Below are 18,589 nucleotides of genomic sequence, written 5' to 3'. Positions count from 1 at the left end.
AGAAGTTTATTTTGTGTACATATTAGCCTCTTAAATTATATAATAAACAGCATAAAAATAAAGCTATAAGGATCTTCTTTAATACAGCCTTTCTAAAGTAAAAACAAAAAACCCCAAAACATTGCTGCTGTTAATACACTCTGTCATTTAACTTGTTTGTGCGGAAATTGTTATCTTCTCATGGTAATAGTTCCAAAAAGTGAGAGGTAAAGCCAATTCAAGCATTCCTGAGTTGAGAAAATGGCAGGAAAAAGGCTTGTCATTATGATAAGGATTGGAGTTGTTTTTAGAAGTTTTGATGTTTGGAAGTTGCAGCTTGCACACGGCAATTTTTCGTATCATCAGTATTGTTCACAGAGAAAGGTCATGCTAAAAATGTGTAACAGAGAAACTAATACATGTTTTCTTATTTCTTGTAGAACATCTATTCTTGGAATTTCATTCGGGGCTGCATTTCTCTTGCTTTCCTTCATTTTGTTTATCTGCTTTGCTGGACAGCTTTTGGTAGGTATTCAAGGAAATGTAATCCAGTAGTTAATGGTTTCTTTTAAATCATATGTTCTGATTTTGCCAACTCACTCTGCCTTTGCTGAGTACCAGTTAAATGAGAAAAGCTTGCACGCTCAGGCTTCTGAGGATGTTGTTTTGTCCATGTTAACGTACTATAAAATGTCCTCATTTGTCTGAAAAACAGAAAAGGTCAGTGTGGTGACTGTGTGTACCTTCACTGACATGCTCTTTCCCCCATGTGAAGCTGGATCCTCTGAGAGGTTTGCATTGTTTGATTGATTGTCTCTTCAAAATTTTTGCTATTGTGCTTACAGGAGGTGACTCATCTTATGAATGCTTTAATTTGGGGAACTGTGAATTTATTTGATTTGTATTTGTTCATGATAATAATTTAATTTGACACATAAACATTTTATAGTAAAATTCTAATTTTGCCATTGAGTGGTCCAGGTGTTAGTGTAATGCCTATTAGTGTACTCAATAATATACTGAATTTGAGAATTTCACTTAATTCAAGATTTGGGCAAACCTTTCAGCATTTCACAATATAATTCACAAGTATTATTGTCCTCCTTTCAGTCATTTTCAAATAGCGCCAAGATAGAACTCCATCTAGAACAAGGTATTTCAGGATTTGTAAGAAAGTGGATGCTATTTGAATTTGGCATGTAATCTAGAATAAAACTACCTGTACCTTAATCCCCACTTCTCCTTCTCTCTGTTTGCATTTTTCCACAAGCTCTCATGGAGAAAGCTGAGAGAAAGATCTTTTATAAAAAAGTAAAACATGCACATGGGAAAGACAATTACATCACTATGCAGTAAAACAGTAAGGAAAGGTGGCCTGGCAGTTGAAGCAAGAAACAGCGGAAGCGTGATTTTATAATTTCTCCCCTTCCCTTGTGAGACTAGTAATTAACCAGGACATGTTTTTAAGAAAACATAATTAATCCACATTTCAGTTGTCTTTCCAATAAGGTAGGGATGCTGCCACCGCTCAGGAATTCATTTGAGACATCATGCAACAGTACTTTTAAATATTTTAAATCCTTGGAGTGAGGTCCTAGAGGTATTGCTATTACTTAACAGCAAAGATTAATTCTCATGTAACGTCATGCTTGAATGCTGTTTTTTATTGACATAAGAGTAAAACGATGGAGTCAGAGTACTGCTGTTGAATATGCAAAGTAAAAAAAAAAAAATCCTTCAAGGAAAAGCCAGCCTTTTTCCTGTAGGAAAGAGAGGTGCCAATGAAATGGTATCAAGAAGTGTTGGGACATAACACTCTTCTGGGGCTTTTATATATAATGTATCTTAGGAGATATATAAGCATACTTTTCTACATTTCAAGGGATAGCTAAGCAAATATCCCAAGTCAGAGTTGAGGACTCGTGCCACATAAATAATATCTGACACCTACTTTCAATGTTGTTTTCCTATGTCTTGATGTACTGTAAATACTTACCAGAAATGGAGACCTATTACTGCATTTCTGTTGACTTGTGAGATGTCATGTTCTAAGCTAAGTAGCTTGAAGAGGAGCTATTTATGTCTGTCTTTATGAGTTCAGCTGCTCTAATACAGAAGCTATGCTGCTAAGAAGCCTTTCAACAAGTAAGTTATCACCATAGTTGATGCAGCGCTGTCTTTCCTTCACAAGCGTGGACGTAGTTCTGTAAGGTGACGGATGAGAGGCAGCTAACAAAAGAGGCAGTCGGTTTATCTTTCCCCTGTCCTCTCCCTAAGATTTCTTCTTTCATGTCAAAATCCAAGTATTGTTTTGCAGCTTTAACCGCAGTGACACCCTATTGTTTGACTGTTATGTTTCAGTAGAATATCCATTGTGATATCTGACCCATAACCATAAATGCTTTCTTTCTAGAAGAAAAAGTCTGAAATTCTCAAGTGAGAAAGTATCAATATCTGAGTTTTAACTCTATTGTGACAGCATAAACAGAAATCAAGCTGTATTGTCCTAATCCCAATTGGGTTTGGGTTGGTTTTTTTGCCAGTGTAGGTTTTTCCCACCTCTGTTTCTAAAGGGGTACATTTTGGATTCCCTTGCAGAATGCATTTAGTAAATGTGGACTTGCATGTGTGTACACCTGCACATTAACTACAGAGTTTAAAATCAGCAAATATCTCTCTTCTAAAAATGCACAAAAAAAGAAGATAATTTTTTGGGCCTGATGGACCCTGACGGATGAACTGTGGTGGGTTGGCATTGGCTATGGGCCAGGCACCCACCCAGCTACTCACTCACTGTACCTCCTCAGCGGCATGGGGGAGGAAAATAGGATGAGAAGGCTCGTGGGCTGAGATAGAGGCGGGGAGATCACTTACCAATTACTGTCATAGACAAAGCAGACTCAACTTGGGGAAAATTAATTTAATGTATTGCCAATTAAGATAGATTTGGGTGGTAAGAAACGAAAACAAACATTACAACCACACTATACCTCCCACCACCCCTCTCAAACTCAACTTCACTCCTGCACCCCAGACTCCTCTACCTCACCTCCTTAGCACAGATAGGGGTCCAGGGCAGTCAATACATAAACACTTCTCTTTGCTGCTCCTTCCCTTCACGCTTTCACCCTGCTCCAGCGTGGGGTCTCCACAAGCTGCAGTTACTTCAGGAACATCCACCTGCTCCAGCATGGGTCCTCCATGGGCTGCAGTGTGGACATCTGCTCCAGCATGGAGTACCTCTTCCTCCTCCTTCAATGACCTTGGTGTTCCTTCTGCTGTTTCTCACTCTTTTTGTTCCCTCCTCCCTTCTCTGACCAACCTTTTCTGCCCTTTCTTACACAGGCTTTCCCTGTGGCTGAGGGACTCAGCTGTGCCCTGTGGTGGGGCCGTTGGAACGGGCTGTGTCCAGCGTGGGGCAGCCCCGGCCACTCCACACAGGGGCCAGCCCTGCCGGCCCCACCACCAACCTGGACACCCGCACCCCATACATAAACTTGCAGCAGTAGTCAAATATTTACATGATTGTTATGAGATTTATAGAGTGGGACCTGCAGTGCTGGCAAAGACAGCAAAATCTAAGCTCAGTCTGGGACACCTGGCTGTCACTGCGTTACGTGCTTGTCTCAATACATTGACGCTTTGCCTTCTCACTCTGCACCAACTGTAGGTGGCTGTCACCACCCCAGAGCAAGTCACGCAAAAAACAACTTTGAACAAGTTTCTCTGGGTGATTTTCATTTCATTGGTAAATGAAAAAAAACCAAACAAACCAAAAAAACCCCATCCAGACTGTAATGCTAATGTTACTAGCTCTTATGGAATTTAATCACAATATTGTAAGACGAGATTTATGCTCACTCTTTCACTCTGAGTTTATTATTAGTTGATTTCACTGTTCGGCAGCACTGCAGCGCGGTCCAGCTCAATCTGTTGTGGAGTGATGATATCAGCCATAAAATAAGAATAGGAATGTTTCCATCAAATGATGTGGCAGAGCAGTAGCACAAATAATGAGGCTGCAGCCTCCCAGAGCCTGCCTTTGGGACGTGTCTTGGGCAACCAGGCCAAGGGCAGGGATGGCTAACGGTTCTCTTAGAAACAGTGGTTTGCCCGTAGGCGTTAAACCTCCATCAGTCCTAGCTAAAATTGGCATATGTTGTGAAAGTTGAAATGGGTTTATATCTTTTACAGTCTAATTACTTCTTTGTGCCTGTGCCGTTTTTTTAAATTTTTTTTTTTTAGATAATCACAATATTTAGAGTTAAGTCGTAAGATTATGAGTATTTTTGGCCTTAAAGATCCTTTTTTGGCTTATATTTTCATATTTTAAATGTAGGCTCTTCTTTTTTATGAATTTTGAATATTTTCTTTGAATTTTCCTTGAGAGGTTTCTTTCCCAAATTACCTGAAGATAGAAGACGGTGATTGTCCTTTAGCTCATATATTTTCTGTGTCTCTTCTCTTTATCTTCTTGAAGTGTAGATGAGTTCATAGAATGAGTGTGAAATGCCTCAGACTTGGTAGCTGTTAGATGTGTTTTACCTCCTGATGTGAATGCAAGGAAGCAGAGATCTGGTTACTTAAATGATATATTGGAAAATGTAATACAATCAATAGGAAAAAAACCCACAGTAAGCATGTAAAGGAGACATCTCTGTGGTAGCTGAGGTAGCCGGCCAAAGAAGTATTAGTCTCAAGCAGATGTTCTTTGTGCATTGATTGAAATACTGTCTCAAAAATTTCTTTGCATTACCTGCGACACGCGTCCACTTAATTTATACCACATACTCTTTGTGCCAGCTATTTTCCATTAATATGGCTTTTTGTTTCATATGTTTATACCTTGCAAACCTATTTGGCTACTTCAGCTAACAAGGAAGATTATTTCTTTCCTATCATCTCATCTGGACACGTTTAAGTGCCCAACTCAACCATGGAATTAGCAGAACACAATACCAACAAAACAAACAGCAGAAAATAACTGGCTCCACAGTCGAGAAAGATGCTCTGCTTTGAGGTCACCGTCTCATCCATCAAAGTGCACCCATTATGTGAGCTGCCCTGACCCTGCTAGAAAACAACATGTTATTTATTAGTTGCATTACATCACACCACTGTATAAAGAGTGATATATAATCTTTACCTTTGTTTGCAGGGATTTGTATTTTACTCTAAAGCAATTGGCATTGGTACTTAACAGTCAGAAAGACTGTGTACACTTAAGATATTTAAAAGCTCTGCAAGGACAGGAATATCAGCACCAGCGCTACTTTGAAATTATTTTCAACTTGAAATCTTACTTCTGATGTGTGTGTCTCTCTTAACGCAGATATGAATAAAAGATCGAGGCCCTTAAGTTTCTTCAATAGTAAGGCTTTGCTTGTAAATTAAGATTAAAACAGGGATGGGGGTAGGCAGGGAGAACCCAGAGAGGCACTTTGACACTTACAGCAGGGTCCATGAAAGAGACGCATCAAACTTCAGACTTCAGGAACTGTTAGAAATGTACTGATTTCACTAACAAAAATCCCTCTCTTTACTCCTTCTTGAGTTGTATGTTTATGATGATACGTTATGTGATTGTGACCAACTGGAGAAGTTGCCGAACCTGGTGAAAACCACAAGTTTCTTATGTCTGTTGTGCCAATAAGTTCGCTTTTAGTATTTTTTGATGAGTGAGACTATGTAAGTACTGCAGTATGGCCACAGGTCAGGGCTCCTTTTGCGTGAGGCAGTTTTTGGGTGGTAGCATCTTACTTGGAGATCAAGACTTGTTCAACGTAGAATGTAGCATTCAGAACTCCTTCTAGTTCAGTGCCCTGAGCGCTGTCTTTAAAGTCATTCAGGTTTGCACTTTCTCAAAACCAGAAGTTCTTTAAATATTTCATGTGAAACAGAACAACTTTGATGGGAGGGACTGAGAACGCCTTACCTTAAAAATAGCATATAACACAGCGACTGTACGTTTTCTTGAATGAGGAAAGCAGCACAGGAAGTACCAGGACTGAACCCTGAGTGCCTAAAGGCATATTTATATGGCTCACTGCCGTGTTCTTGCCTTTGAATGAGACAGTTGAAGTGAACCATTTTAACATGACCCTTTGTGAAGGATAATAAACACTGCAAAGTATGGTGAAATTAAAAATGTGATACCAACTTTAGTTTTTTCCTGTTATTTCTTTATTCAGGATTCTAGCTTTTGTCAAACCAGTTGTATCCAATATAAGTTGAGTAGACTCTTCGCTTGGATGCATTTTGTGTGATTCAAAACGCCTGGCTTAGATTTACAAGTGCCACCATGGAGTTCAAAAGCTTGGTGTTACAGTACTCATTTTAGAAGTACTTCTAGTACTTTAGTACTTTTAGTATTTTTAGAAGTACTTTTTATCAACAATAGGACTTTTTATCAACAATACGTAAAGTATTAGCTTGTGTCTCTATGCAAAAATCACCCTCCTCCAAACTTAGGTCAGTGTAATCACTGTCAGCCAGTTCTTTGGATTTAACTGTGGTGTCTTCAAGTCTGAGTGAAAAGAAGCATGTGAAAAAAATCTGAATATTGGGGCTTTTTGTTTGTCTTGATTTCATTTTTTGTAATATCAGTATTAGTAAAATACTGAGTTGTATTTGAATGCAAAATGAAAAGAACAATAATAGAACTATAGAAAATGTGATTCACTAGCTTTCTGTAAATAAGAGGCCTTCAGTCAAGATGTTCCAACCTCAGCAGCATGTGAAGAAGTGTGACAGCACTTGCGACATTGTCTTTCATCTACAACATAGCTGTCACAATTAATTCTCGCACCAGTTCTTGATCTCACTCAGAAAGACAGCATTCATTTTATTAAATGCCGAAGTAGGTTTTTGTGTGTGGAAGGACAACACAGGATACATTTTAATAACCTGAATATTCAAAATACGTTATTACTCACTATCATGCTGAGCTGTCGTATCAGATTTAACATGTTCAGATGAAAAGGTAATACGTTAGTCACCTTTCATACTACAAATACCTATTATTTCTAGTTGGTAAATGATAAACACTGAACCGTATTCTGCCAGCTCTGCTTAGAATAAACATAGAAGCTAATGCTATTGAGATCTGATGTCTTACCCTTCTTGCATGCTTTCTAGAAATGATTACTTTCTTCCTTTCGTCTCATTCTCCGTTTTCTTAAGAAAATTGCAAATGAGACATAACATTTACAAGAAAAAGTGCTTGACATAGCTAATGAATCAGTAAAATAAACCTGCATAGTTCTGCCAGTGCTATTAAGAGTCTGAATTTGATGATCACCCGACCACTCCAGTTCTGCTTCCAGGAGTTCCCTAAATTTTCAGCAGTACCAAACTTCTACGGTTGTGCCATAGATCGACTGGATATAGACTGCTCAAAACTGAAATGAAGTTCAGCAAACCTGTTAATTCACATAGAGAATTACTGATCAACAGCGTATTCTTTCATGTTTTCAAAGGAATTTCTACTCGATGGTTTAAGGATTTTTTTTGTGTGAATCAGGTTTTTATCATAAATTCTCCTTTCGGGAGCCTCATTGGCTTAACCTGTGTAGGGTGGTCTCTCTGCTATTAGAGAGACCTGTCATCTATTTAAGAAACCAGGTGGACATGAGAGATGTACCAAAGAAACAGTGGTCCTTCCCCTCCAGGACTCAAAGCCGTGCATTAAACAACCTGTCAAGAAATGCATCACTGAGTTCTGGTGTGCTTCTGCTTTACAAGTGGAAATAACTATCTACAACTTCATTTTTGAAGTTGCTGTCTAACAACACTCACCTTTTTCTTCAGGTCAGAGCCAGCCATATCTGTAATTTTAGCAACAGCAGCTGGAAGAATGGAATCTCTTTATTGATTAATCACGCTGGCTGAATGATATATTGTTTTCTACTGGCTGAATGATATATCATTTCCTGAAATTTACATTATTCCCTAGAAGTTTTCTTAGTGATAAACTTGCCCAGAGAACTTTTTTTTTTTTAATGGAAGCAGAAAAATAGCTTTTTTAAGAAATATAGTAAATCAGTGCAATTAGTTCTTCCTTGCTAAAATACATTAGCAAAGTCAGGTGATATTGATCAAAAATCTTCCAAACAAAAGAAACTTAGAATTACTCCAAGGAAATTTGGTACAGAAGTTTCATAAGTCTATTCAAAAGTGTACAGGTACTTGGAAAGCAATAAATCAGTCCTCAGCTATAAATACAGTTCTCAGCATGGACATTGCTAAGTAATCTCAGCAATTCCATACTGTAATTTTTTCAATGAGTACTTTCAAAAAATGAAGAAAGTTCAAGTTTAGCAATTGGAAATGTTGATGTTAAAGTAGAAAAGTTTGAGACGTCTCCATCATTTGACACCAACATTTGTGTATTTAGATATTAGGATTCAAGGGAGATTTCTGTGTGAAACTTAATTTTATCTTCAGAATTAACATAACACTAGTTGTTCATTTGTGCAGAGGAAACCATCAATTTACGTTGCTTAGCACTAGAAAAACATGAAGGCATCTTTTTTATGACATTGTTTTGCATCTGTTACTAAGCCATGTTTTTTAAAGTTCTGAAATTGCAAATGAGATCTGCTAGAGCTTGTTGAATCCAGAGGAGTTCAAGAGCGAGGGGAGTGCTCCTTCCTGGTCCACTGGAGCCCAATTTGATGGAATTAAAGATCCAGGGGATCCTCCTGTCCCACTCCTATCGATGGGAGGCCGTCAGAACCATGTCCCAGGTACAACCAGCAGTGAGGCTGGGCACGTATTCCCAGGAGGCACACAGGCATATACTGTACACACAGGACAACCACACAGAGAGAGCAGATCTTTCACCAGCACCCACGTAAAAGCAAGCAGCAGTCATGGAAATACGAACACCACTGATGGTCTAGTTCCTCCTTTCTGGCTGATCAGGATTGATGTTTGCCAGTGGAATATATGCACACCCTGACTGTCATCATCCATAGGCACACTCGCGTTGGTGGGTCACTCAGTATGGACCTCACGTCAATACAATATCCATGCCCAGCCTCTGCCCCCCTTGCGCAGTGACTGGCTCAAACCTTGGGTCTCTCCAAATGCAGATCTCCTGCTTACCAGCCAGTCCAGCTTGAAGTATCCTAATGGTTACACACACGCTCCCACACGCACCCTATGGGTCTCTCCAGGGACTGATCTGAGACACTTCAGCTGCTGACACCCAGGCCCTCAGTTGCCTCAGACAGGCAATCTCTCTCTCTCCAGTGGCTGGCGCCTGTCCTGTGCTACTTGCCATTTAGTCTAGCATGAAGTTTGCTGTCATTCACACACATGCAGGCTCAGAATAAGGACTGCACTTACACAGAAGATGGTTAGAGATAGGGTTTAACAAGAATATGCAATAGACTCATTTAGACAAGAGCACATGCTGCCATTTCCTTTCATCCCCTCTGTTCTCCCTCTATCTATGCTTGTTCCTTCCTGATCCGAATTCGTCCCATCCCTTAAACATCCTATAAGTTTTCCATATACTCGCAATGTCCTTAAAGCATGCCATAACATTTTACCCGATCCCAAGTTTCTGTCTGCTCCTTTGCAAAATTATCTGCCCCATGCTGGCATACTGTCCTTTCAGGCAGTAATCGCCTTTAGTCTGCAGGGCATTCTGGAAAGGGAGTTTTTTTCATTGGGCCTTCTTGGTAGGTTTCCCATCAGAAAGTCTGTCTGAAACATTCTCCTTTGATGGTCTTAGGAGCAGCAGATTCAGTGGTTTCTGCTCTTCACTGATTAGGTTACTTTGGTTCCACCATCGATCATTGTCCTTTTGATCGCCACCAGGTCTTTGTGTTTAATTTGATAAGCCTTTAGTCAGATAACCTAAACCCAGTAAAATTTGTAATAAAATGTATCTGGTTTAGCTTCTTTTCTTGGAATTTCTTATCCTAAAGACTTTCCTTGGACAGTATAGCTCCCTGTAACAAAATTGAGAAAGGAGAACACAATGTACTGCTTTGTCTATGTCATTTCTTACCCACTTTATATTCCTTATACTTTCTCAGTGTTTCTGCCTAGTTATGTCCCTAATCCAACTTAAACTATTCCAGCTACTTCTAAACTTCCAAGAGAATCACAGAACAATGTCAGTGAAGTTGTAGGAAAGCTCCAGGTGTGCTATAATAAAGGCAAAGAGTAATTCGAGGCATGATTTCATGACTGTTTTAACTGGCCATAAATCCATCCTCCCTTACTCATTAGGTTTTAGGCAGACTAGACAGATAACTGAATGATTCATTTTCACACAGATCCATTCCCTGTGTCCGGCAATATAGGTTTTGTGCTTTTTACTTTATTAAAGTGGGAAGGCTGACAAAATCTTTCTAAATCTATATGTAGATTCAAATTATCTTGAAATTTGCTGTGTACTTAGGGGTAGAGAACAAGGTATGGAAGTTCAAAAAGGCGTTTGAGCAGGAGTTTCTTGCTCAAAGATGCAGGTCCCTCAAGTTTATGTGTCTTGGGTTTTTTTTTTATATGGGGGAGGAGTAATGTGAATATAAAGCTGCCTATTTTTTCCCTTTTCTTTGTCCATCCTTGAGATTCTGATTATTGTTTTGACCTTCCTGAAATTAACTTCATTCATGCAGAATCTGTCCAATCCAGCATGCAAAACTCCCTGTCATAAAAAGAAACAATACGTAAAAAAAGTTCTAGATACACAGTGGACTTCTCCAAATAGTGTGTAATTAGGAGGGAAATAGTTATGTGCAGTATGACAAAGACCTTCATGGAAACTACATCACATGTGTTGTGTAATAATGTTATTTAGCATGATGTGCCATAGCTATAGAACCTGAACTAATAGTTGTGCTGTAAATTAAGTCCTATATTTGGTAGCTTTTAGTCCTTGAGTTCTCATCTCAGAGAGTTCCTGTGCTTGTATCTCTTCTGATTGCTGTGGATGTGGTGAAAGCAACATGTAAAGTGTTCTCTGGTAATATTAAGTAAATAGAGAAAGCGAGTTGATAAAAAGCAAATACTTTTGTAGGACTGTCATGTTTTCAACTTTTAATTGCCTTTTTTACAGAGGTTTCAGTATAGATGGATTTGACATTTGGAAAGGGCACAAGATGCTTCTAGGCAACCTTACCTCCTCATTGCTAAAGTTTTGGGAAAATTAATATTTATTGGATGTGCCACAAATTGTTGTTTATTCTGTGTGAGCACTTGTGCCTCTAGGCACTATGCCTGTGTGAATGGAGGCTATTGCAATGTGTTCTTGGAAGCAGGTTAAACGAGTCAGAGTTTTTTATTGTTAATTTTTGCCACTATATAAGAAAAATTTTCTATTCACCAAATACTCTTTGTGTAAAATTGTTGTCCTATTGTTGTATGAAATGCTTTTTTTTTTTTTTTCCTAGATAGTTTTAGGGAAGGTTGATTAGCTTTGCTGACTTAGCTTTCACTTAAAATGAATTATCAAGCTAATGAAAGAAAAACCGAGAAACCTTGCTATTTTTGTAGACTGCCAGGGATATATCTATGTATACAGCCTTTATCCTGCATGAGGAGACCTCTGTCTCTCTGTCAAAGATTGTGCAGGGTCATTATTTACATTTTGAAGTTTCCAGAGGCTACTAAATATTGCCCTTTCAATTGAGGTGAGGGAGGTCAGTTTGATCGCTTGCTTTTTACTGATATTATAGGTAATGCCATTGCTGTCAACTCTGTATGTGCTTTTGTTAGTAATATATATTGAATGTTTAATAAGGTACTTGCAAATATAATTATTTAATGGAATTTATATTATGGCAGATATTTTAACTAAATTTGCATTTAGTTTCATCTATAATCATGATCTGTAACTCTTATGAGAGTATAAAATTGAATACTTCTGCACACTGTTTCAAGATTAATGCTGCCCTCAATCTTACGCTTTCTTAAATGTACACTTGTTTACAGCAATTAAATATACTAAAGCTAGTTTTGTTTTCTCTTTTTTAAACTCTCTGCACTTAGCAATGTAGCAAGAAAGCATCAGCTTCGTTGTTGTGGATCCTGAAATCATCTGGAATAATTGCAAACCGTCCTTGGCCACGGATCACTCTTACATTGACAACCACTGCTATAATATTAACTATGGCTGTATTCAACATGGTAAGGGAAAAAGGGGTAATTTTTCTTGGTTTTTTTTTTACTATTTTAAGATTTTTTTTTGTTCAGTATTTGTTTAGATGTCCAATTTATGGCCCATGGCTGTGCCAGGAACCTATGTGATAAAGATTGCCAGAGACAGAAATGTAAAGCAGAGCAACAGAAAACATACTGTGTAATGGGGAGCCCTGCAAACAGGATGCTGAGCAAGAGCTTGGATCTTGGCCAAGTTTATTAAAGAAAAATGTAATTTATAAGGAATAGAAGATAGTTAAATCCCAGGTTTGAATTGTTCAAATCCCTTGCTCATCTATGCATTGCTTAGAAAAACAGAGTGTTGCTCAAAGAATGAAGTATCTCCTCACAGGATGTATGGATGACTTTGTGCAAAACAAAGTAAGCTTTATTCAGGTTTGTGGCGCTCCTCTGCTCATCACAAAATGACCATAATGCATACGTTATTGTATTTCATGTGCTTGTCTTTGTTTTTTGAAAAAGGAAAAAAAAATTCAAAGTTACATCGAAACTTCAAAAGTAATGAACTACAAGTTTGTTAGGGCTTACCTCTACTTTAGGCATTTCAACCTGTGCTCTTATTTTCTCTCATAATAGGGAAAATCCATGTAATTCTATTATTCTTTTGTAAGTATAACAAATACAGAGTAGATCTGTCATTAGTGGGCATAAAGCCTGAATCTTAATGTCCTCGTTTATTCTGGAGGATGTGTTGTCTAATGGGATGACCAGTATATGGGCTCAAAAATTTCCTTTTTTTCCCCTATGGGCTGAACTTGATTTAGTTTTTCGTAAACCTGTGAAAGTGTTCCAGCTCAGTTCTGTATCTGCGAAATGGGAACTGTAATATTTATTTAGGAAGTGTTTTCATTACAACGTTAATGCATAGCTATTAGTCACATTTCAAGTGAATGAGATTTGCACTTCAGTGCTTTTGAAATTGCAAATCTAAGCGCTTCCTTGAGTTGCTGGTACTTTTGTTACTTGAGGTTCATAAAGGACTTAAAGATTGATAATACCTACACTGTTTTATTTTGTTTTCCCACAACATTTCAGGGGACCCTTAGTCAATCATTTGTTACAGTAAGTACTAAACTTGTCAGAGTGATGTAATGTGGGCTTTTAAATGTGAACATTTGAAATTTTGCATAGAAACTTCTTTCCATTTTTTCTGTTAAATGATCCTAGTTCAGTTTTTGTTGGTTTTCTTTTCAGGAAGGTAGATGTTTTCCTTTCGTTCTCCTGCTTTTTTTAAGGAGCAGAGGTAGACTCAAAAGCAACTCTATATTCGACAATGTAAAATTTAGCTAATTGAATTCGGTGTTTAAGGCTGGTAGAGGAAAATCTCCAAGAAGCAGTGGCTGGAAAATGAGAAAATAAGCTCCCTTCTTGGCAGTGAAGGGACTTACTTAGCAGTGGGGACAAATTATTCTGAAAAGTTGTTGATTCTCCATCACATCATGTCCTCAACTGAAGACTATATGGCTTTATGAGCGATAACCTTTAGCCAAGCAAAAGTTATTTGGCATACTACAGGACAAAACCCAGAGAGGGAGTGGCTTGTAAAATGTAGGTCAGATTAAACTTTCTTTTATTTTGAACTCTATGAATTATAAAGAAGAAATGAAATAACCTACTTGGGTTTAATGTGTACTTTGGGTTAGAGTTCATGCACCCATATGGTTATTTATTAAGTTAAAAAGTCTAAAAGAAGATATGGTCAGCAACTGTTTTTCCCTTATACTGAAGTTCTACTATTGTGTACAGCCCACTTCAAATTTGGCCTTCACCTAGTAAAAGACATTTTACCAAAACAGGAGTTGTTCAGTACAAAATTTTTAGAAAAAGTTTTGAATTTTATTAGTTCAAGTCCATTTTTATGTGGACTGAATGTTACAGTAAAACTTAATAGGCTGTATTTTAAAGTCTTTGTGCCTTATCAGTAATGACTTCAGTATTACAAATAATCATGTTCCATGATATTCATGAGATGATAATTTTAAGTACAATTCCCACCTTGAAACTAAACCTTAATAGTTTGACTAGCAAAAATGGCTTTAAATGTGATTGTGAAATTTGCATTTCCTTAATATTAATAGCAAATTGTGGGAGAGACTCTGAAGTATCATTATTATATCTCCAAGCAACATGTACTTAATAGCAGAGTCCATTAACTGCATTTATTTCCATGAACTCTTTCAGTAGAAAAAGGCAAAATGTAGCCATTAAGATTTAATGGAGATAAAAAGCGTCTAACCATCCCACACCTAATAAATCATAATTAAGACCAAAATGTCAAATAAATCGCAGTCTTTATGGTCAAGGGACATTAGAAAAGAGCGGGGGTGCAATTTTATTTCAAATTAGCTGTTTCAGCAGACATCTGAATCTAGTCTTCACGTTTGAGAGGTATATAGGCATGATCAGTGGAGGGAAGTTAAAAAACAGCTAATGTGACATAAGTATCAAATACTTCTTAGCTGAAGGGAGAGGGTGACTAATGCTGCTTCCATTGAGCATTAGATCTGGTGCTGTGTATAGAGTAGGGCAGCAAGCACTGGTTGAGGAGGATTGTTTTTGCGAAGCTGGCCTGCATTAAACATGCAGAACATGAGAGAGTGTGTTAACAGGGAGCAGTGCAGACGCCTCAGAGAGACAGTAGGACTGCATGACTGCAAAGGGTCCACTCTTGGAAGCTAAATGAATGTATTTGATGTATTTGGATGTATTTGATACATCAAATGATTGTGCCTCACCATCCTCTGGGATTCATGTGATCTCAGCGAAAGTGTCCTGATGAAAGAGCCCTGCTAGAGCTCTTTGTTTCGCTGACTTCTGCATCGAACGCACAAGAGGTTCTTGGCACAGCAAGAGGATCTCACGGCTGTGCTGTCCCAGGAAGGTGCCCCGACTACCACCTTTCTGAGTCAGGATGTTACTTGCTTTCCTGTCATTCGTCCAGTGAATTTTCAACAACCGGACTACTTCCTTTGAAAGAACATGTCTTTAGAAATGTGAAGACTGACAGAGATTTGAGTGTTGCTGCTCCATTGTTTAATGTAGGTCTGTGAGCATGAGCTGCCTTAAATTATGCAAGTATTGGCCCCATATTGTTCTCCTTCTAGTGATGGCTGATATCTCGTGTTTCAATAATGACAAATAATTTAGCAAACCTGCTTTCATTCTCATAGTAGAAAGTTGTTTTATTTAATATACCTTCCTTTTAGTGTAGCTAACTCTGTTAATACAGTTGCTGACCTTGTTCAGTGTTGTATTTTTAATAGGCAAGCTCTTTGGCAGATACACTCTAATTATATGTCCTCACAGTGCCTAGCACGTTGAAGATCCTATTTTGGAGGGTGCCTAATGCATTTCTTTTAAGAAGAATAAACACACACTGCAGAGAGCTTGACCTAGCCTAGGAGTTAGAAGGAGAAAGGGGAATACACAGCTGCAGTCATGTCACTTAAGTGGTACATGCAGGGCACCATCACAAATCCATTCTGGATTACAGATAGAATTTAAGAAACTTACTAAAATCAGTATCAGCCTTGGTACACTGGACTAGGAGAGATGCCCTAGCAGGTGAGATAGCAAGCACTTGGCATGAACTGTCCTGCAATAATGTTTACAGCAGTTCTGGCATGTTTCAAATGTGCGGGGGGAGAGAGAGAGTCATGCTGTCATACGGTCATTTGCTCCACAGTCCAGCAAAGATGAACCCACTTAAGTGAGCATCATTCCATAGCTGTCAAATACCGTGATGGTATCTGAGTCTGTAAAAGCCCAGCAGGCTCCTCGTCTCTCTTACCTAATGCTGCTGGGAGCTTTGAACAAGGTAGTTGCTTGCCACTGCTTCAGGGACACTGGGACTTGAATACTTGGGGACACGGAGACAGTTACGCGTTTTCACTTGGCACACAATTTTTTATGAAAAAATGAAGTGAAATTATTGAGCAAGTTGAATTTGATAAGTTTCACTATTAACAAGAGACACACCACAGGACACCAAACAATGCAGGTGCATGAGTACTTTGAAGCTAAGAAGTCTTGTACAAACCCTCAGACAAAATGCTCTAAAAATCCTATTCAGTCCAGGGCAGTACTCTCTGGATCTTCATCATCCTTTTCCAACTTCACAGAATCACAGAATCACAGACTTACCAATGTCTCAGCATCACCTCTTCCTTATTCAAATAGTCTAGGTAGATACTTAGTGTTCCAGGCTCTCCTTAAACTTTTGCCTATGAGTTTATGAAGATGAGGAATGATACCAGAATTTGGGATTCTCCATATTGTCCTTGGGGCTTATGTGGGGATCTGGGGATAGTTTCCTGACTCAGCTGCCACACCAACTGGCATTTTCAAAGGAAGTGGTGATATGCAGTTTGAGAAGAAAGTTCTCCTGAGCCACATGGATATTTGGAGAGTTGTAAGAAAAATTGAAAACAAAGAAGAGGTGTCCTGCATGTTTGCCTTAGAGGCTCAAAAAAAAAAAAAAAAAGAACAATGCTGAACGTAAGCATCATTGCTTCATTATTTTTGTGTTAAGAAAAATGTAAATCCTCTAGTTCAACCTACATACCAGACTTGCATGCTTCTGCCATACTTGAAAGTATCCTCTTCTCACTGTATCTTTTGCTGAACAAAAGAGTAGGCCACAAACATGAAGAACTGTTTACAACAGCCCTATAAAACTGTAGACCACTGTGTCTTGAGGAGATTGCATAGCTCTTCTGGAGCAGCAGAAAATTAATTTCAAGTATAGTTGTGTGTTCATATGAGGCAAGGAGGTAGTGGGAAGAGAGAGGGATGATGACAAAGGTGTTTTCTATACTTTGCTTTATAGTCCTCACATGTCCGTTTCCAGTGTAATTTTGTATAATAAGGAAGAGAAAACAGTGATGGGATCAAATTAAACGTAAGCTGTAAATTGAATTGTGGTGCATTTATTGGTAGCGTGCCAGACCTTTGTTTTTACTGTTTGTATTTCCATTGATTAAGCTCAGCTTTGCTCTGGAACTGCTGATCCTGGAGCATCTACTTCCTAAAGAGCTTACCTCCGGGCCGCAGGGTTTCTCACTGGTGTGTGGAAGAACACTTCTTAGCGTTCTGAGGGTAGCCTATGCCTTCTTTTTGCACAGAAAATGATAGTAGCATTTGTCTTTACAGATGGCTACTGCATGGCTTCCTGCTACCACAGGTTGATGACCACAGTTGAACTGTCTGTGGCACTTGAATCAATTAATTTTGCCTTTTGCTCTGTGATTCAGTAGTTCAGTGGAGGGGTATTTCCCAGCTCTCTCCCTCCTGCCCACCTGTTACAGGGTCAACCCATTCACATAGCAACGACTGAAATTTTACACATTTCATTGTTTATTCCATAATTGTTTAATTCAGTGTGCATTTGATGAGTGCACTCAATATTAAATTCTGCCACCTTTCCTCCTTCTTAGTAGGATGCTATTTTATGCCCGTTAACATGGAATCCAGCAAGCCCACTTGCTTAGTAAGGTGAGATTGCAGGCTGTCGGACCGTGTTCGTTGTGAAGCCTTGGTTCTGGTGCCTTGTGGGTTGTACAGGACATACAGAAGGGTTGAAAGTACCTTGGTGGGAAAGTTGCCTTTGCTTTTAGTAAGATCTAAACTGGTGTATTATGTAGCCTTGTGCAGATTCTTGGTCAGATAACGAGAGATGCACTAACTTGCTTATCCCACGTTGTGGGGGGAGGGTCTATCATCACATGCTTTCTACTGAAAGAAATAGCAGCACAGCAGGTATTTTCATCATGTGAGGCAAAAAACTCACAACTGAAGATTGCAGATTATACGAACACAAGAGAAGAAAAAGCTGTTAGAATATGAAGTTAAAATGAGAATTTAATGGTAGTGTGCTCAGATGTTCCCTGGCAAACATTTGTATTCATAAAAAATATTGCTTTCATTTGAGTCATTTGAGTAGGTGTGACTGCTTAGTAGGACTGAGCTGTCTCTTACAAAAAAATACTATGTTGAAGAACAATATATATCTCTACAGCATGATAGCAGATGTGGATAACTGATGAGAGACAAGAAAGACAAGTACAAACACATCATTCAGAAATAAGTGTTGTTTGGCTCCTGGGAGATGACAACATTTCCATATCCTCTTTCTTTTCCTTTCTATGTTTATTTATGTATTTATGGATACGCCATATTTCATGTAGCATTCTATGTATACAGATAACTTTTATAGGTCAGAAATGCCCTGTACAAACCTCAAAACCAAAATCAAAATGCTTTAATAGAAATGAATGTATATAAATATATATACATACATATATATGTATATAATAATTGTGTTTGAGTTCTTCATGGTGTATAATCTTTTGCTCTGTGGATGTGCGTGGGATGGGATTCTGAAACTAAACACAGTTACTTCATGTTTGCAGAAAAAGTAAATGCACTATCAGTG

The 18,589-nt window shown here is 38.5% G+C and overlaps 1 protein-coding gene across 2 annotated transcripts in view; it reads left to right on the top strand.

Moving 5' to 3' along the window:
- Nucleotides 1-18,589, top strand: part of ADCY2 (adenylate cyclase 2) — a 226,179-nt gene that overhangs the window by 174,916 nt on the left and 32,674 nt on the right. For both annotated transcript variants that reach the window (XM_074576250.1, XM_074576251.1), the window contains 2 exons: nt 420-504; nt 11,986-12,123. In XM_074576250.1, the coding sequence (XP_074432351.1) occupies nt 420-504; nt 11,986-12,123 (223 nt within the window). The remainder of the gene's footprint in view (nt 1-419; nt 505-11,985; nt 12,124-18,589) is intronic.

This window comes from Larus michahellis, chromosome 2, assembly GCF_964199755.1.
Source record: "Larus michahellis chromosome 2, bLarMic1.1, whole genome shotgun sequence".
Classification (NCBI taxonomy): Eukaryota; Metazoa; Chordata; class Aves; order Charadriiformes; family Laridae; genus Larus; species Larus michahellis.
Note: the sequence above shows the minus strand (reverse complement) of the source record. Positions and strands in the feature narration are given on the sequence as shown.